This window comes from Megalops cyprinoides, chromosome 19 (assembly GCF_013368585.1).
Source record: "Megalops cyprinoides isolate fMegCyp1 chromosome 19, fMegCyp1.pri, whole genome shotgun sequence".
NCBI classification, from domain to species: Eukaryota; Metazoa; Chordata; class Actinopteri; order Elopiformes; family Megalopidae; genus Megalops; species Megalops cyprinoides.
Window position 1 is genome coordinate 5,182,550 of NC_050601.1, and position 19,778 is coordinate 5,202,327.

The 19,778-nt window shown below is 48.3% G+C and overlaps 1 protein-coding gene and 3 non-coding genes across 5 annotated transcripts; all 4 read right to left on the reverse strand.

Moving 5' to 3' along the window:
* Window positions 1-3,121: 3,121 nt before the first annotated feature.
* Window positions 3,122-19,469, reverse strand: LOC118794200 (transportin-2-like). Of its 2 annotated transcripts, none has more exons than XM_036552403.1 (25): window positions 19,314-19,469; window positions 17,741-17,847; window positions 17,214-17,289; window positions 14,954-15,103; window positions 14,306-14,412; window positions 13,684-13,817; window positions 13,182-13,263; window positions 12,966-13,088; window positions 12,593-12,711; window positions 12,271-12,331; window positions 11,625-11,796; window positions 10,330-10,482; window positions 9,209-9,434; window positions 8,793-8,964; window positions 7,995-8,081; window positions 7,767-7,874; window positions 7,217-7,375; window positions 6,804-6,891; window positions 6,415-6,513; window positions 5,662-5,757; window positions 5,191-5,266; window positions 4,869-4,968; window positions 4,425-4,499; window positions 3,683-3,825; window positions 3,122-3,228 (listed from the first exon to the last, which is right to left on the reverse strand). In XM_036552403.1, exons 2-24 carry the CDS (start codon window positions 17,837-17,839, stop codon window positions 3,718-3,720), a joined length of 2,670 nt encoding a protein of 889 aa, XP_036408296.1. In that variant the 5' UTR covers window positions 17,840-17,847; window positions 19,314-19,469; the 3' UTR covers window positions 3,122-3,228; window positions 3,683-3,717. The 2 variants fall into 2 exon arrangements, with proteins under 2 accessions (XP_036408296.1, XP_036408295.1); XM_036552402.1 differs by having other exon boundaries at window positions 17,208-17,289.
* On the reverse strand, window positions 12,089-12,159 carry LOC118795236. Its single transcript, XR_005005802.1, has one exon. It is a non-coding gene; the product is annotated as a small nucleolar RNA SNORD41 (small nucleolar RNA).
* Window positions 13,888-13,958, reverse strand: LOC118795237. The gene has a single exon (XR_005005803.1). It is a non-coding gene; the product is annotated as a small nucleolar RNA SNORD41 (small nucleolar RNA).
* LOC118795235 lies at window positions 14,621-14,689 on the reverse strand. The gene has a single exon (XR_005005801.1). It is a non-coding gene; the product is annotated as a small nucleolar RNA SNORD41 (small nucleolar RNA).
* Window positions 19,470-19,778: the final 309 nt, after the last annotated feature.

The following is a 19,778-nucleotide window of genomic DNA, read 5'->3' on the forward strand; positions in this document are numbered from 1 at the left end:
GCTAAATCGCTCTAACCTCCCCAGTCCCATCCTTTTTAACAGTTGACTAAATTAAATGGTCCGCTATAAAACAACGAAACAAAAAAAAATTCTTTAAATAAAAAGAATGTTAATGGAAGGGGGGGGAAAAAACTTTTAAAGTCCAAAACAAAATTTGTGCACGTCTGCACAAAAACAAATTGTAAAAAGAAAAAAAAAATCCAGAACAAAAATAAATAAAAAAAAAAAACTGGAAAAATAAATAAACAAAAATAAAAATCTCATGAACTGGAAAAAAAAAGGTGAAAAACAAAAATGTAACACTGGAGACTATATACTGCCTGCATCTTAAGATTGATTTATCATTTCGTAATGAGGTGATTTACCTACTGCGAGAATTTCTGTTGTGTGGGACACTGGATCCCAGTCTCTGAAGCGGCGAGTGACGGGCATGGTCTAAATTTGTGCATACCTGTTCCACTCCCTAGAAAGGCAGCCCGTAGGAGAACATTCACCTATGAACACTTGCATATTAGTTTGCCCATGTATGTATCGCACACACCAAGAAAACCCTGTGCAAGAGCTGCAGCGGATTACAAAAATGTCAAAGGGACCCGAATGTGGGTTTATCTACACAGATGCCTCTGATCTGAATCACAGTGATATCAAAAGCGGAAGTTCAAATCCATGCTTGAGCTGAAAGTGAGGAACGGCGAGAGCATTCGCACCCGTTCCCGAGCTGAGGCGAGCTTTCACAGATTCAGCCATCAGCGGAGTCTTTTGCCTGAGGACTACAAAAACACCACAACTTTTTTTAAACGTTGTACAATAATAAGCAGTTAACAACGTCTGTATTTCAAAGCATAGAATACAATCTATTTAAGCTCTGAGAGGCATTCTTAAAAAAATGTAATCTGAATATACAAAATGGTGTGGAAACAGACGTGCAAGTGTCATTGCTGAAGGTTTCTCCTTGGGGGGGGGGTCAGCCCCCCTGAACTCCGAGTCATGTGACTATGACATCTCAGGGGAGAATCTGTTATTCGCCTATGCTACACACATGCGCTTACGGTGAAAACACACAACAGACTCGACGAATTCTAACTCGATTCACAGACACTGACAAATAGACAGGTACTGAAACACTCATACAGAAGTAAACTTATCAGATTACAGTAGAGAGGGGGAAAAAAATTAAGATGGATAAGCAACATTTCTATTACCCCAGACTGAAATCTATTGTGTGGCAGTCCTAGAATTAATGACCACAAATCTAAGGTTTGATCAAACTTAGTAATATCCCCCTGATCTAAAGCCACTGACCACATACTGCCATCAACCTCGGTTGGGTTTTGTACCTATTGCTGGGAGAGTGACATGTATGGTGTAAGTGTGCGATGGCAAAAACTCCTGTTCGTCAAGGCTACTGCTAAAGGCCTTTCAGAAAACAACACTGCTTACCTGGGCCTTCCTGTCCCCTGAGGCTTACACTCCCACTTCTAACCACCCCCCCCTCTCCACCAAGCAAACTATTTCAAGGGTGTCAGTACGAAGAGACTGGCAACATCTAAGGCCAGATCTCCTCAGACACACGCGTGACATGAACCCAAACACCCTCTCCTACATCAATTCCAGCCACTCCAGCAGCCTAATTGTTTTTAAACTATTCCGTACAAATCAAGCACTGGTTATTTCCGCCTTCTATCAAGCATTTCACTTTAAAATTTTTTTTCTCTCTCACAACCCAGCAGAACCCAAATGACATTTTATAAACGGAATTAATGACCCTTAAAAAAAAAAAAACGCTTGGTGGATTATTGTTATTTGTAAAGAGAGAAATTCAAATTTCTTACAAAAAGAAAGTGCATAACATTAAGAAGCTCTCCTGTCACCTGTCATTCTACAGCCGTCTCATTTCTCTCCTTATAAGTCCACAGTAAAATAATTAACACAAAAAGCAGTAGCAGCAAAAAGATTCTTGTACTACAGTATTAGTCTTGTTGCAGTGTGATTTTCATGTAAGATCAATGTAACCTTGAGTCTCTATGTGGCATCAATGGACCTTCATTCACTGAAACCTTGCCCTCTCTCTCTGTCCCTCTCCTTTACCTACTCCAACAGATGTTTCATCAAACAATAGAATGGTCACAGATTTCAGATAAAGGGGGTGGATTTAAATCAAGCATTAGGTACCTTATTACAATACGTGTCCTCACATTCTACGTAAATTTAAAAGACAGAATTAACGTCAGACATTCTCACGTGACATGTACACGCACGTGCACAAACACACACACACAAGAACAGCACATCGCTAAAGATGCGATGATCACCACGCAACGTTCCTTTCACTCCCTTAAAACAAACTTGGATTTCAGTTCTACGGTTATGATCATAGGAGGTATTATTCGCGCTTTCCTTAACCCTTGGGCAAATCACTACAATTAAGGGGGAAAAATCATTAAAAAGGAAAAAATATCTCTGCAACCAGGGGAAGACGAAAAAATTAAGCAAAATATATGCGGTCAATAAGGTACAGTAAGCAGACCCAATATTAACGGTGGTTCCTGGCTATGCTTGCGCGGTATGAATACAAATTCTTTTCTATACCTCCCCCATCATTATGTCTTATAAACCACAGATTTCAGAATAGCTTGCATCTGCCTTTCCCCTACAATCAATTCTCCGTGTGATTCTAAACTTTTGAGCTACAGCAGTCTGACCAACAGCCTGTCTTCGGTTACCACCATGTTTCTGATGTGTATGTAAAGCGCATGTGTCTGGGCACCAGCAGCTTTTTATTTTTTTAAACGCTTAACTACGTGCGTCTGTCTACGCGTGTATTTATGTGTGTTGTGTAAATCTGTGGTTGTGAGCCAGGTCAGATACGGATTTTTTTTTATGTTGCAGCGGCCGACTCCCGCCTCCCACCCCCAACCGACACGGATTTCCACTGTCTTTAATGTCTATAATCGCAAGTAGAAGGTTTACCCAACCTGTCTATGCCTCCCTCCCTCCCTCCCTCCCTCCATGTCCCTGTTTGAGTTTTCTGAGCGTGTCGGATTTTGTCGGCGTCGATCCAGAGGTCCCCCCTCCCTCCCTCCCATCCCTCCCACCCACCCTCAGACACACAGGGCTCGGGGGGGCGTGTCCAGAGGGGCGGGCCAATGGCGTCCCTCTCCCCCATGATCAGGGCAGTGCAATACATAGAGCTGGATGAGTTTCCCAGTAACCCTCCCATAGATACACCTGCAACAGAGGAGAGCGTCGGGGTGTTAGTGCTGAGCCGAGAAAACAGGTATAACAACACTGATCACATGATGCGCAGCAACAGGAGAGGGGCAAACAACGAAAAGGCAAACTGCAAGAAGCACACAAAGGCTGAGGAAATATTCATATGGACCCATCTGTCAGGGCTACAAAACCAAATGCCCCAATTCAGGAGACAGAAAATGATATTCCCATAAAATGTTCCCATCCAAACCAAATACGTGACAAGATTCGTTCAATACCTTGATCTTGATCGGTGAGCAGTGACCCGCAAGCTGAAGTACTCCAGCTCACTCATCTGTCTATAGTACAAACCCCTTTCTCTGCGCTTGCTTTCTTACCCTCCTATCCCTTCACCCCCCCCCCCCCCCCTCACCCCAATAAGCCCCCCCCTCCCCCACCCCCATCGCAGGCTCAGTGAGCGATGCGGTACCTGACACGGTGTCCCGTCCAGGGGTAACGAGGGGACTACACCCCGTAGCAGGCCGACAGCCTCTCTTTCAGCAAGGGGGGGAACTGCTCTGAGAACTGCTGCCAGTTTTCCTCCCCGACCTGGTCCTTGAAGCCGTGGAGGATCTGCAACGAGGCACACAGAAGCAGGTGAGCTCTACACAGCTGCACAACGTGTGCACCCCAATCCCAATCACACCTGGCTCGATTCTCAAAGCCACGGTCCAATGAGAGGAGCAGCCACACCCTCAGAGCCTAAAACATCCACAAGTCAAATTCAGATTTCCAATGTCTGTTTACGGATCATCACTGGTGTGGAGCTGAGTGCGTATAGTTTGGGGAGACAAAAAAAAAAAAAGCCTAGAGACAATCTATCCATGCCGACATCTTGAATATATTACAGTGAACTCCCCTTAACTGCACGTAAAGAACTGCATACACCTTTTATTGCATGGTATGTAAATTGAGAATTTTAAATCCCATTGCAGGTTAAGTGCATACTCTGGTTAGCTGCATAACGTCTTAACACTTCACAGCACATGCCTTTATCTGGAGACGACTGAACTTGGTTTGGTGCACAACTTGACCCACACAAGGATCAGTGCACCCAAAAGCATTGTCTTTGTGCTAATAACATAAAACCTAGCAATTACCCCTCATTTTGGTGCTGCCAGGTACCAAAGAGAGCTTTTATGGTTCGGGCGAGAATGTCAGTAGATGCTTACCTTGTAGAACATGTCTCTCAGGTCGTCCTTGGGGCTGACCCAGGAGGCCACAGCATCGCAGAAGAAGATGAAGTCCTGTAAACAAGGAGACAAGCTAGTCAGCTAATGATGACACGTCTACTTCAAGCTTCTCAGGCTAACCATTCCTTTCTTCACCACTAGGTGGAGCATAGGGTGTATATGTTTTTGGGTCCATGAACAGGATTCCTGACATACATGCTTGGATGAAATGATGTCTTGTGCAACAGCAAAGATATCAAATACCATATTCAGTTTTACAGACAACTATGACAAGTTTAATAGTTGGAAGACTATCAAGTACCATCCAGTTTTTGCAAGAACTTTTGAATTCACTTACAGACTTAAGTGAATGAGCTATTGGTTGGGTATAGTATTATGCCACCCCCCCAACCCTGTTGACCCACCCCTCAGCCCTGCCCTCACCTGCACCACCCCCCCAGGGTTGACCCCGATCATCATGCAGATTCCACGGAAGGCGGAGTCCTTCTCCTCATTGTCTCGGATGTTCCTTAATGATGTACACCTGATTGAAAACGAAAAATTCCTTACGTTTCATAGCACCTATACACCACTGGGCAAAGGAGGAAAAAAACACCACGTGTTATGTGGGAAAAGGGAAACTGCAGGTAGCAGACAGGTTGCAGTAACCTAGCGCAGCCCTGCCCCATCTCAACGGCTTTGGCCCCAGCACCCTGTCAGCTCGAACCCAGACCTAGAGGAAGCGAGAGCAGTGATGGACACTCACCAGGGCCGGATAAACTGCGGCAGCATGGGAGCCACCTCCTGTGGACACACGTAGCCCAGCCGTCCAATCGTAATGGCTGTTCAAGGAAACGACAGGGTGAATATGATAATTATACAATTGCGGTCCATGCCACCTGACTCTCACACACTGAATGTCAAGCATGAACCAGGTTTTAATTCATCATACACCTCTGGGTGACCAACATGGACTGAGCTGGTGCTGAAAGGACATGCCATGGACAAGGAGTGACAATGGATGTGCATCAGGCATGCCACAGCAACTATCACCATGACAACCACCAGGGGCAACAGTCCCTGCAAGCTGGGGACAGTGGAGATGCTCACAGTCAGTCTGTGCACCACCCGTTCACATCCGAACTCCGAAGTTCAAACGGAAGCGTGAAATGCTGGACAGACCAACGCTGGGGTCCTCTGCATGAACGGTAAAGCTCTTCTCATTGGCTATGCGTACCTGTGTTTTCCAGTAGGGTTTTGGGTGTGTTGGGTCTGTTAATGATCTCCACCAGGTTGCTAAGCACAAGCCCAATATAGGGCTGCATCTCCGCTCCTGCAGACAACAATGAGGAAGAGTCACCCATCATTCTCAGCATCAGCATCATCATCATCGTCGTCATCATCATCATCGTAAGTGCTGAACCTGATTAAAATAAGCGATAAAGCAGATTTCTCCCTTTCACCACTGTGAACCCGGACTGAGTCCCAAAACATCCCTCTCAGTGACTGACTGAAGACTGCGACCGCTCTCACTCCCTAGCTCACCTGGGCAATCTCCTCGATCCTTCCTGTCACTCTTCCCTGTTGAGATATTGCACACTGTCACTACCCTGGCACACATGCAGATGCGTGCGCGCACGGGCCGTGCTGCACACCAAACGACACGTTCCCTACAGCTTCCTCTCTGGACTCTCACAGCATAGCAGAGAAGCACTGAGTGCAAATGGGCCATGCACGTTGAACAAGCGTGCAGAACATCCAACAGCACATTTCATTTCAGACCAAGAACCCCAGCTCAAAGGCTGAGCATATGCCAATCATATGACCGTCATACTCAAAACAATTTCTGATACATAATGGTCTAACAATGTGAGGGGTTATCAGGGGTGCAAACATCTGTGACATTCAGCTAGCTGTGTGTATTTGCTTTGTGCAAACATATTTGAATACGTGTGTAGGTCACATGACAACACACCAGTCACCCACTCACCCATCTGCATGGAGATCTCTCCGATGGCCCAGGTGGCGTTGTTGCACACGGAGATGAACTCCGGGTTAAGGTTGGTGCCCAGGATGGGCATGAACTCCGCTGCAGGTGGAGAAGGAGAGAGACCACATGAATTTCAGCGGACCTCACACCACCAATTCCACCGGTTACACATATGTAGCGACTCTACCCAATCAGAACGAGCAGCTTTTTCAACGTTGTGCCCAACTGCATATTTTTCACAACCTCCTAGAACTAGACCACTGCAATTTTAAAATGAAACCGCCACCAATTGTGTAAAAAAAATTGCAGACATGTTTTGCAGACATTCATGCGTCAGTTCAAGTGCTGCAGGAGTTTTGCATCATGAAGAGAACAGCTGCTGAACTCACCAATGCAGGGCTTGACGTGAGGGAAGCAGGCCTTGGTCAGATCTCCCAGCAGTGCAAACGAGCTCTGCCTCACCTCTGGCATGGTGTCCTGCAGAGACCAAAACACTCTACGGTGAGACTCAGTGCTTAGGCTGAACTCCAGACCCTGGATCCAGACACACATACACTCAATTTTTTCATTTGGAAAAAATGTGAGTTGGCACTCGCCCACTGTACTCCCAGTGTATAATAAGTGACTATCACAAATCATCCAGGCAGTACCTGGAAATTCAGAGCATGATTATTGATCGCCATGGTAGTATCTGCAGATTCAGTGCACAAAAGCTGGCTGTAGCTGAAGATCCACTGATAGCAAATCTTCATGACAGCTGTAGCAGGAGATCCACTGTACAGTCCCCCCCCCAAAGCCATACCTGCATGCACTGGAAGAGCAGGGTCATGATGTTGCTGCGGGCGACCAGCTGGTCCACATGGCCCCCCAGCCCCTCGGCCAGTCCACTCAGCAGGTCCAGGGCCACGATCATGAAGTCCTTGTCGGGGGCCTCGTACTGGTCGGGGTGCTGGTTGTACATCTGAGGGGGACGACAGGATGAGCAGGGAAAACTTATGAATGGTGAAGGAAAAGCTGCAAACCCACTGGAGAGAGAGCAGGGCATCATGATCTCCAAATGGGTAGAACTACTAAGGGCTGTCAATTACTGACTGACTGAAATACAAACCTTGCTCACCATGGAAACACTGATTGGTTCGCTGATTTGAGCCACTCAACTCAAAAAACCCAGCCCACTTTGGGGTTTGTGAAGCCTTATGCTCCCATGATGACAAAAAAATCCATGAAACACCACTTCTGCTCATATAAATGACTGAACCTTTCCTACTCATCACAGTAACAGGGTGGTGGAGGAACGGCTGGCAGGGGAAGTGGGTGTGGTGCTGCATGGGACATGAAGGGGCGGGGCTCACCATGGCCTGTGCCAGGGTCTTCTGCACCAGCGTCACGCAGCGCTGGTACACAGGCTCACAGTAAGGCAGGAAGCCGCTCTGCAGGGCCGTGGCCACCGAGGACAGGCACTAGGGGGTGACAGAGAGCGGTAACCCACACTGGACAACAACATTCAATGGAATCACATGATTTCTCCCTATACCAGGGGTGGGAGATTTGGGGGGGGGGGGGGGGGATTGGACACCTACCTCCAGCAAAGGGAACAGGTCCTTGTCCTCATCCTTCAGTTCATTCCATTTCTGAATGAGAGGGGGCATCAGTTTCTGGATGTATTCCTGAAGGAGGGGGACGAGATGCTCATGAATACATATGGCAGATACACCAGGCTGTGAGCTGGCATTGGCAACCTGAAACATTACCCTAAGGGAGGTGCTTACCCTAAACCACTGCAGTGAATACACAGCTATGTTTACAAGATTCCTCATATCATATTTCTATTTCCCATGAATTTTCAATAACTTCATGAAAAAATGTAAGATACAATGAAATTGATCTCTGAAGACAGAACTGGAGGGGAAATTACTTTTGGAGACAGACTACTTTCAAAATCTTTTGTGTCTGGGCTGACAGACTCTTGGAGATGCTCTTTGCAGATGCTCTTTTGCATTCAGAGTACAAGCCAGCGAAGCTAGCCAATTTGTTAGCAATATCAGTGCGCTGACATTTGTAGACTTAATGGTAAGTGACATCAACCTAACGCTTTTGCAAGAAAGGCAGACATATTTGGCTTGGCAGAAAAGTGAGGGGAAAAAATGTAACCTTTATTTTTCTTTTTTAGATCCGGGAAATTTTCCACAACTTTTCAAGCATAGTGGAATATTTAATCATTTTCTAAAATTTTTCTGGGACTTTCAAGGACAAAAATATTTTCACAGAGGGACTGTGGGAACACAAAGTCAAATCGAGGAGCCCGAGGGCATCTAAGCCAATAAAATGCATCTGAAGCACGTTTTCTGCGTGTCCCAGAATGCCGCGGCCTGGCTCACCGGCTGGTTGAGGTGGTGTCCCACGGAGTCGGCCAGCGTGCCAATGGCATCGTACAGGATGAGCAGGTTCTTGTGCTGGTACTTCCCGAAGGCGAACACCAGCGTGTCCAGGATGAAGCTGAGGTACGGGACCAGCTCCGTGCAGGCCTCCTCCTCCAGGGTGGCAAACGCACTGAGGGGGGGGATGCAGGGGAGACAAATTACTTCAGGCAGTAGTGTATGCATGACATCATAACAGATCAAACTGTAAGCTACTCAAGTTATCTTGGATGACTGATAAATGATTTCATCTTTTTCAAAAGGGCAAAAAATAACCTCAAGATACCATGTCCATCATAATCCTGCACACACACACACACACACACACTAAGCACAGATGTGCATGCACACACTTACACATGCACGCACACACACACCTGCAGGCGGCCTCCTGCACCCTCTTGTTCCCGTCCAGGATCCTCTTAAGCAGCTCGGTCATCAGGGGCTTGAGGTGGGAGTCGGGCGGCTGGCTGACCACCCAGTGGGCGTAGCGGCTGAGCGTCCAGCAGGCGATGGAGCGCACCAGCGCCTTCTTATCACACAGGCACTGGATGAGGTGGGGGATGAGCTCCGGGAGGTAGGGCACCATGCCCTGCATGCAGCCTGGGGGGGGGGGGGGGGGGGGGGGCAGGGTGAGAGGGTGTCTGTGGAGCCTGCGGGGCTGCCCTCCACTAGGGCTGAAACACTCATGTGAGACCATGGGAGTATTTCAAAGCTTTGACCTGAATTATTTATACACAGCCATAAACTCAGCAAACAAGACTACGCTGTAACACACATGAGGAAAAAAAGGAATCATAAAATATCAAAATATTTTTTATCTTTAGCATTTACAAATGTATTTAAACTACAAAATAATTGCAAAATGTGTTTAAACTTTCTGTAGTTTTTGGGAAAAACAATACACTTGCTTATGAATATGAATTATTCTTAAATACAGCCTTGAGATGCATTGCCTGAAACGTGTTTTTGTCTGGCATACCAATAGTTCACACTGAGATCACGACACTCAAGCATTTGCACTCAGATGAATGAATGTAATTACTGGTACACAAGTACAACTGCACTCATACAATAGGAAATATTCTCATACGTGAAATCCAATTAGTCTGTATCCTATTAGCCTATTTAACTAGGTCAGTTGTGTGGAAAATGCGTCATTACCTAATACTCCCTACAAAGTAATAACAGTGTCGCACTCATGATCTTCCCAGCACTAGTACCGGGTCTAATGGTAGCAGTGGATAACTGGCTCTTAGTTTGTAGTCATAGGCATGCAAATTAGGCAGCAAATTTCAAACAAATATCCTAGATTATTGGCCACTTTGTTATCAAAAATGGAGCAGCTCCCTTTTGAGAGAAGGGACCAACCAAGAGAAGCACGGTTAGGTAAGAGACAGAGAGAAATGGAGAGGGGGCAGGAGCAGGGAGAAAAGCCAGAAACAGCGAACAAGAGAGAGGAGAAAGGAGGACAGAGACGGGGGGGAGAGGGACCTACCCTCAGCGATGGCACCCAGCACCAGGATCCCGGACTCCTTGATGACCCAGTCGGGGTGGAAGAGTAGCCCCTTCAGCAGGGGGAGCAGGTGGGGCAGGAGCTCATCCCGAAACACGTTGGCCAAGACGTCCAGGGCGGCTGCCGAGCACTTACCTGCAGGAGGAGAGGAAGGGGGACACGTCAATCGCTACAAAGATCACCCTTACGCACCCAAGAGTCCAGCTACCCGAGGGACATCCCCCTCATCTCTGAGCAATGAACAACAGCTGGATTATCAAAGCCCTAGTGAACTCTATTAGTCTTCCTGATCAAACAACATGAACTTGTCCAGGACATGATCAGCTTGAATGGATGCACTTTTCTTTTGTGTTGGAAGTCACTCTGGATAAGAGCATCTGCTAAACGAATGTAACATAGTGTAATGTAATGTAATATGTTCATTCGATGGGCCCGAATTTACGCAGCATGTCAATCAGGGCGACACCAAGGAAGAACGAAGCCAACCTCCTTATGCAGGGAGAGGAGGCCTGTAGGGAGACAGGTCTGCTCAAAGGACCAGCATCAGCACCCTGACTGTGTGGTAGCAAGCTGCACTGGCCGCTGTGGATCAGACAGTATGAACACAAAGAGCATCACTGACACTCAGGAGACTGAGCTCATCACCTCCACAGCAGGAGCCTGCGCTAACTGCTAATCAGCTGCAATCATCTGCACACGTTCAGTCCAAATCGCCTGTGTCGTCAGTGTGCACACGCTCAGTGAAAACCAGCTGCACAGCCAGCCTACGCACGATGAGTGGCGTTTTAGGGAATCGCACGGCCAAGATTCACTAATCTGGCACGTTAATGGAATGGGCAATCCCAGCGTTTAAAACAGCTGTGTGTCTCTGGGCAATCTGCAAACCAAAACGCAATGGCTCCCTGTCAGCTGTGCAGTCAGTCTGCCTGCACACACAGCTTAACGGAAAGCACCGTCTCCACCTCCTCAAAAGCAGCACCACCACAGCCTGACTCTCCAGACTCATTTTACAGAGTGGTTCATGGGCTGCCATTGTTCTCCATACAGCAGTGTAACCACAGACAGCAGAAGGGGCCATGGTGTAATACTCTCGCCTCAAGAACAGGCAATGAATTGTAACAGGACACAGTTACGACAGACTCAACAAACACTGAGCTCGTCGGACTCTCCTAACGACGCCCGTGAGCCCGGCAGGGAGCACATGCAGCGTGTTCCCACAGAAATGCAGGCGTCTGCGCGGCCGCGGCGCACCGCTGTGTCACTGAGGCGTCACTCACGCAGGTTCCAGTCGGACAGCGTGTCGTCATCGTCATCCTCGTCCTCGTCGATGTCCTCCCCCTCCTCTCCCCCGCCGCCTTCGTGCTGCAGGGTGACTGTGCGGGACTTGTGGAAGCGCGGCTTGATGTCCTGCTCGCTGTCCGGCACTGCCTCGTCCTCCTCCACATCACCCTGGGGGGGACAGACGGGGGGGGGGGGGGGGGCACTGCGGTTAAAAACCAGGAGGCAGCACTGAAGCTCACTGGCTTCCCTCGAAGAGAGAGGCGTAACTGGAAGCCAGGAGTGTGTCACAGTGAACCAGTACATTCAACAGAGCACTTATCACTGCACCGTCCAATGGTCATGGGCCAGCTCTACCGCCATACCGCTACAAATGGCCTGGACCTCCCCAGCACATCAGCTTGCATCATAACAGAGAATGTACAGAAGTCTCCACTGTGCAAGCCTCACAGGCTGCAATGCCTCGGGTCAGACAGTATGAATACATGAAACATCACAGCGGAGCCTCAAGAGGAAAGCTGTCATCACACCCAAAGCACTGAGCCAGAGACAGGCAGACACTACACTCAGACCGCTGTCCAAGCCAGAGAGACAGTGTGAGGGACAGTGTCATTACACCCAGTCTATAATGCACGCCTGGCTCACCTTTAACAAGATGATGTCAATCTCAGAGTACTTCATTCCATTCACCAGGATAGGAATGAGCCTGTGTAGAGACACTCCAGTTAGGGCAAGAGTCAGTTAATCTTCCTTAGTTAAACTCAAAGCAATTCTCCTACAGTAACACTATCCACTGGAGCAACGTGGCTATTCTCGCTAGCCACTGGAGCAACGTGGCTATTCTCACTATCCACTGGAGCAACGTGGCTATTCTCACTACCCAGCAGAGTAACATGGCTATTCTCACTACCCAGCAGAGTAACGTGGCTATTCTCGCTATCCAGCAGAGTAACACGGCTATACTCACTGCACCAGGTGTCCTGACAGAACCTCCTTGCAGATGGGCTGCTCTGCCAGGGTGAGCCAGAACTCACAGGCCTCCAGAGCCACGTTCTCATCGGGATCCTGCGTGCGCTGCAGCATGTACTGAGGGAGGGAAAAGTGCCGTCAGGGGTGGGGCCTGCACGACTGCACGCACACCAAAATACAGCGGAACAGGTGATGATTGGTCAGAGTATAAACGGCAAAATATGATGTAACAAACGGCGACTGGTCAGGGAGTATGAACAGTATAATACGGTGTAACAGGCGGTGATTGGTCAGGGAGTGTGGGAATGAGTGAGTGTGTGTGAGGGGGGTGGAGATACAGGTTGATTGACAGCGACAGGGCGGGGCCTCACCTGGATGATGCTGTGCATGTGCGGGATGAGCCTGTCGATCCGAACCTCCAGCAGCATGACCAGCGCACGGCACACGTTCTTCCTCACCTCCGAGTCCTCGTCTGCAGCCAGCGCAAACAGGCTCTGACGGGGGGGGGGCACAGTGAGGCACACGGCTCCAGCTCAGCACCACTAAAGACCCCTCACAGCAGTGATACGAACCCACTGAACCCTCACCTCGATGAAGGTGTCGATGTTGTCCATCAGGGCCTGCGCCCTGCCGATGATGAACTGGTTCACACAGGCGATGGCATGAGATCTGGGGAGGGAGAGGGGTGGGAAAGCCAGGCGTTAGCAGCGTGGATGGGAGTGCTAGCCTGGTCGTTTTCAAATGAGCTGAGCTGCATCGTAAGCAACTGATACACCATTTACACTCCGCTCAGCAGCCATGGGGCAACTGACTATCCCAGGCATGTTCCCTGTCTGTACTGGTCCCTCAGTGGCGGAATGAACTCCCCATGGGGGTCAGGACAGCAGAATCACTGGCCATCTTCTGACACAGAATGAAGACCCACCTCTTCAGAGTGCATCTCAGTTCTCAGAAGTGGATACACTTCTGTTCTATTGTGCTGGAAGTAGCTCTGGGTAAAAGTGCCTGCTAACTAAACGTGATGTAATGTAACATAAATGCATATGGGTGCAGAACAAACAGGACTGTCTGAGGGGGGCCCTCACGCACCTGATCTTGGGGCTGCAGTGCTTGAAGAACTGCAGGAATTTGGGGATCATGATGTTGAGGGGGCGGTTGAGTGCGTCGCTGTCCAGGAGCTCGGAGGAGTCCTCGCAGATCTTCTGCAGGGCGCCGAAGGAGCCCTGAGGACACAGACAGAAAGAGTCAAACACAGAGCTACAGAGCCAGAGAGACAGGACCTGCAGCCACCCTCTGGATCAGACAGTATGAATACATCCAACATCACGGTGGATCATGGGGTTTGGATTGTCCATCACATCCAGATAAAAGTGCTATTAACAACTTCATTTCTGTACCACCTTTAAATTCATGGCTGACACAAAAAGAGCTTTGCAGAAACAGAAGTTAAAAAGGTAAGTTTAAAGGAAAGGACAGACTAATAAGAAGTTCATTATAAGATTGAATACAACCCCCCAACCTACCAAAAGGCAAGATAGGCAGTTGAAAAATCAAATTAAAGCAAAAAAAAAAAATCATAAAACATAAAAGTCAAAGCATGTGCAGGTGTAAAGGGAGGAGAGGGAGGGATGGAGTGGAGGGAGGAGGGAGTGTGGGGAGATGGAGACTCAGGGAGGAGAGCCGGGAGTGTAAGAGAGGAGGCCGCTCTGACCTCACAGGTGTTGTAGTCCTCAGAGTTGAGCAGGTTGCAGAGCTGAGGCAGCAGCTCCGGCCACGTCTGCAGCTCCCCTTTGGAGGCGATGGTTGTGATTAGGATACCTGGAACAGACAGAGGGAGGTGAGGAACCGGTGTCTGGACAGGGGGAGAAACACGAGAGAGGGGACGGGTGATCCCCAAAAGGGCTCGCTCGCTGACGGGGACGGAGGTTTGAAAGGTATAAAAACGTAGATTGTTCAACTTTGATCCTTTGATCGAGAGAGAGAGAGAGAAACCACTGCTCACACAGATGCACAAAATAAGAGGTCTCTGGATCAGACAGTATGAATACAAAGACCATCACTGAATGTCAGCTGTCATATTGTACATCACTTCCAGAGATGGAGGGAGGAGGAAGAGAGGATGGGACAGGATGTGAGAAAGAAGGGGAGAGAGAAGGAATGAGCAAGGAGGTGGGGGAGTACAGGAAAAGGTGAGTTACAAAAGCTACAGAAGCTAACCAAATCACAAGGCAGGACAAAGGTGTTTTCTGAGATACGGTATATGGTGCGCGAGATACCAGACACATGTAGCAGCTGCACTCACACGCTCATTCACACACGCACGCACTCACTCACACACGGACACACAGCCCCGGCTCACCGATGGTGGCGCGGATGAGGGGGGATGGATCCCCGATGTTGTTCAGACACTCCTGCTTGATGAAGTCGGCCACAGCCGGGGGGAAGTTCTGGTAGTGCGCCTTCACATTGTTCTTCAGAATCAGACCGCTGAGAGAGCGAGTGGGCTCGTCTACAGGGATCACAACGCACAAACATTAATATGCAGCAACGTGAACTGCGCGTCAATAAAGCATTTCACACGGGGGGGCAGGGGGAGACAGGAGATGAAAACGGGGAGAAGGTGAGAAGACGGGAGACAGACAGAGGGGAGTAAGAGAACAGGAGAAAAGTGAGGCGCTGAGAGAGAAGGTAAATAGTGAACAGGGGAGTAGAGGGAGAGAGAGAGAAACAGAGGGAGGAATGAGGTCAAGGGGTGGGTAGAGAAGAATGCCAGGGATGTGGGGCGGGGAAGAGGGAGCAGAAATATGCACTTCCAAAGTCAATCAAAGCGCGAACATGAGCGGGCTACCTCGGAAGTGGGTGAGGAGCTCTGCAATAACACCCTGAATGTATCATTACTGCCTCCAGAACCAATGCCAATCATTCCTTATTTCGTTTACTCTGGCCGCACATCTTCCGCAGTGTACCTGTCAAATGGTCCCAGCAGTGACCTTTTTCAGTTCCATTTAAACCAATGAAAGAACAAACTGCTCAAACTTACACTCGTGCCTCGACTATGTGTGCTGACTGAATTCCGTCATACCACAGATATTAACACGGGGAATAGAATATTTTAAATACACAACCATCATGCTGAGTTAGTTCTTACCATATGCATTCAAACTGCACTTCATGTATTTATAAAATAGGAAAAATGTATCAGTTAATGTATCTATCATTGATTTACATTTTTCTTCGCTTACTAGGACAAACGTTTTGCATCAGTGATACTCCCTTGAATAACGGCTCAGGGACGGAATTCTAGTCAACAGCTGTCTAAAAAGACAATCCAGCCACCAAATTGTCCAACATTGCGACTAAATTTGAATTAATTCATTCACTAAAACACTGCAGTGCAGGCGCATTCCTAAGGCAAAAACACACAGGTGTGTGTGTGTGTGTGGAATGACGCGTGCAGTCGGGAACAACAGTAATGACATGGCTGGAGATGGCGGCAAGCAGATAACCACCACGAGGGTGGACAACCTTCTGCAACAACACAGGCTAAAACGTTCAGAGAATGCTTACAGGCCAGGATGAAAGGAGACATATTCTGCGGCAAACAAACCACTATCAAACAGCCTCAACTCTGCTGGCCCACTCCAAGAGGACAGCCACCCACAATTCCTCCAGCCAAAACTAGGGGTGTTACATGACCAGCTAAGTAGTAAAATAACAGATGCTAACTGTGTTGATCTAGAACAGAACTGTAAATCATGCACATTATAAATACAACACTCAAGGCAGGTCAGGATACACCAGATACACGTTATGCGCGTTCCACCTGCCTACTGACCAACGTCCAAAAGGAAGCCCACCCACAGACGCAGTCAGCTGGGCACACCGAGCGCTTAACCAGGGTAATGCTGCTACGGACTCACGCTGCACAGATTCACCGATATTCATGGGGATCAGGCGATACTCCAGCCAGACAACATGACGAGCCCGTCAGATGACTCAAAGCGCAGTGGATCTGCGCAGAACGACACTCTAAAACACAACCTCTGAAATGCTGCACAAGCGCAGCGCACTGAAAGGTCATTACTCAGACGTCCGAGGAACGTGCTGCAAAGCGCCAGTGCACCGGGCCGAGTAACTCGATTCAAAACAGCGGCGGGGAAAGCTGTCTAGAAGAGCGTGCACGACATTTAAGATGTGGGTGAGCTCATGCAGTAAACTACAAAATGTGATAAATGAACCACAAAAACTCTGTAAAGACAACTTTGAAATACATGCCATCCTCACCCTCAAACACTTATTCACACACTGTGTTCATATAAAGTGTAAATTCTTAAATATTTCTGTGCATCCACACACATACAGCTGTGGCTGCATGTGTAAAAGATACAGAACCAGACAAGTGTATAGGACATTAGTACTAAATTTAGGGCTGTGTCAACCAACGTGATGTAAAATGCGTTGTAAAACGGGCAAAGACAAAATAATCTGCATTTTATGTACCGAAACAAGCCATGCAAAGGAGGAAAGTGCCACCACTTGACTAGTAACGTGTCACTTGTCTGAAGACGAGAAGCAGGACCCTGCAGCCATAGATTAGGACAGTGAAGTAGTACCTCTACCTTCAGTTTTCAGCCTTGTGAGGACAAAAATGAGATAGTTGTTGAAGTCGGGATACTGGTTGAGCTGTTCCAGTTTCTGGCATCACTGTTAAGGACAATGACTGTACACAGGCAAAACTCAATGATCACATTCATTCACTCCACTGTCTCATCCCAGGTGGACCATACTGAGGAGACCTTCAGTAAGACCCCAGATGAAATTTAGCAATGAACTGTTTGTAATGTTTTCTAAAAAAAAATGGCTCAACTGCACCAACTAACCCGATCCATATCTGAAGGCAAATAACTTAAGAATACTTACTTAAAATAATTAACTTGGCAGAAATTTTAGACTGTGACTAGCACAGGCCCCACCCTCATCCTCTGCCACTCTTGTTCCTATTCCCCTGTCTCCTTTGGGTTTTGTCCTGTAAATATGGAACATAAAAAGTCACCAAAAAAATCTCTCTGCAAAGATGCCCCCTTTTCCATGTCCCAGCCACTCTCCCTCCTTCCCCTGCACCAAAAGCTCGTGAGCATGAGGATACTTGTTGCACCGCTCTCTGCGTGGCCGTGTTTGGAGACTGCGAGTCCTTCAGGAGCTGGAGGACCTGCTGGAGTCCCTGTTCGTCCGGCTGCCACTCCATCTTGGGCTCTGGGAAAAAAAACACACACAAAAAGGGGTGACTGGGAGAGAAACGTCCTAACGATACCCACCATCCCAAAAAAACAACTTTCAAAACAGACGCCAACGGCCAGCAGATGAAGACTTCAGACGTACTTCCCCGTGCTGAACCGCAACATTTATATCCAACCAAATTACGCAACATGTGTAGCCGTTCACGCTGGAAAACTGAGCAAACGAAGGTCGTACTTGTTTAATAGCCAACTGTTGTACGTGATCAAAACGTTGAGGGAATTTGTGTTGGCCAGCCAGTTGCCTACATTCGTTGGAGACATAGTACTTAGCTAGCGGATATGGGTTCCATCATCCGAAAGTCCATGCTTTATGCAGTCACTTGAAAGAACTTTACAAAAGCGTTGTAACGTCGATAGTTGGCTAAATATCTGCAAAAGCGCACACTGTAACTAAATGCCGTGACTTGGTAGCCAGCTAATTAAGTGCTAGCCATCGACCGGCAGCAATGCACATGGTTGCGGTCGGGAGGTGAACATCAGGCCTGAGAGAGTCGCGTGTGTTGCATAGCGCGCAGCTAGCCGGGGTTAGCAAAGTAGGTAGATACCTTCAAAAATCGACTGCACCCGACTCCTCTACACAATATGCCAATGCTCGGGTGTGGGTTAAGAATCGGATTTGGCCGAAAAACGAGGCCAGATCTGTCGAACACACGGAGCAAAATCTCTCAGTGACCCGGCTTAACCGCCCTAATCCTACCCCCACCCCCCACGCCACCCGGTTCGCTTCCGCCGTGAACAGCGCAAATTCCTCGGAAACAAACCACTTAATAACTAGTTGGAAGGCGATCCGTAAATCAAAAACAGCCCCCAACACATGGATAGTTAGCGTGCTTTAGGTAACTTTGTTTTCCAACGCTCTGACAATACTTAGGTAGCTCCCCGGCTAGGTAACACTGCCTAGCTATCTGAGGGCAAACCAAGGGATTATGGTGGCCCGCCAGGGCTATTTACTCGTTAGCAACCTAGCCAGTTATGAACACACCAAAACTCAAAGCGATCTGGAAATCGTAACAAACTAGAATCACTAGATTGGTCACAATCTAAGTGGCTAGCTATTCCAACTACATAATGCAAGATACGCATTGTGCATACGGTACAGCCTAGGAAACCACCACAGTCCCCGGCTTCGGCGCCAAGCAAGGCCAGAGCGGCCTCGTTTTCTATTATTTAGCTGGCTAACTGGCTACTTCAGCCTGCAACAGTTGCTCTTCATGTTTTAACACCAACAGCGATCAGAAAAGAAGCCATATGCCAACAGCCCACGTCTAATATTAACGTGAGAAAAGGCTAAATAGGGTCAGAGACAGTAAATTCCGGGGAGCCTTAGCCAGCCACCGGTCCTTCTCCTTTCTGTCCTCTTCAAACTAGCTGGGCTAGCGACTACCCAGCACAGACTAATCTTGACCAAAACGCAACGTTTACCTGAAATAAGTCAAGTGCCTGCTCCCTTTTCGTCGTCGCGTCTGAATTGTGATTAATTAGCGGTGATTGTTACGAGCGGAGGCCGTTATTGCGATTCCACTGTTTCTCTCAGTTAGCAACAGCCGCTTTCTCGTGCTCGCTCCCGTGCTACACTACCGCGCTACGGGTTTGGAATGAAGAAGCGGGGTGGTGCGCGTTCGGCTCTCGTCTGCTGTTATGACCCGCCTCGGCTTCCGTCCAACGTTCCTCCGAATCGGACCTTGGCCAATCACAGAAGGGCGTATGAAACATTCCTTCAGGGGGCAAGTTCAATAGTTTCTTCAATGTCAGTGTGTAAAGAGAGATGGTATAGAGGTGCGACTCACTCTCTGTGTTTATTTTTAATATCGTGTCCCAGGGCCCCTTCGCGTTGCTGTTTAGTAAGAGAACTTTCTTGTGCGCCACAGCATATTCCTTACGAGCATA

What these genes read in the sequence shown, in the direction of transcription:
- LOC118794200 (XM_036552402.1), bottom strand. Translation starts at nt 17,839, where the DNA reads ATGGAGTGGCAGCCGGACGAACAGGGACTCCAGCAGGTCCTCCAGCTC. An exon ending in GCTGAAAACTGAAGGTAGAG is followed by an intron (nt 15,104 to 17,207) that starts GTACTACTTCAC and finishes TGATCCCTGTAG; the next exon opens with ACGAGCCCACTCGCTCTCTC. An exon ending in ACATGCACAGCATCATCCAG is followed by an intron (nt 12,712 to 12,965) that starts GTGAGGCCCCGC and finishes TCCCTCCCTCAG; the next exon opens with TACATGCTGCAGCGCACGCA.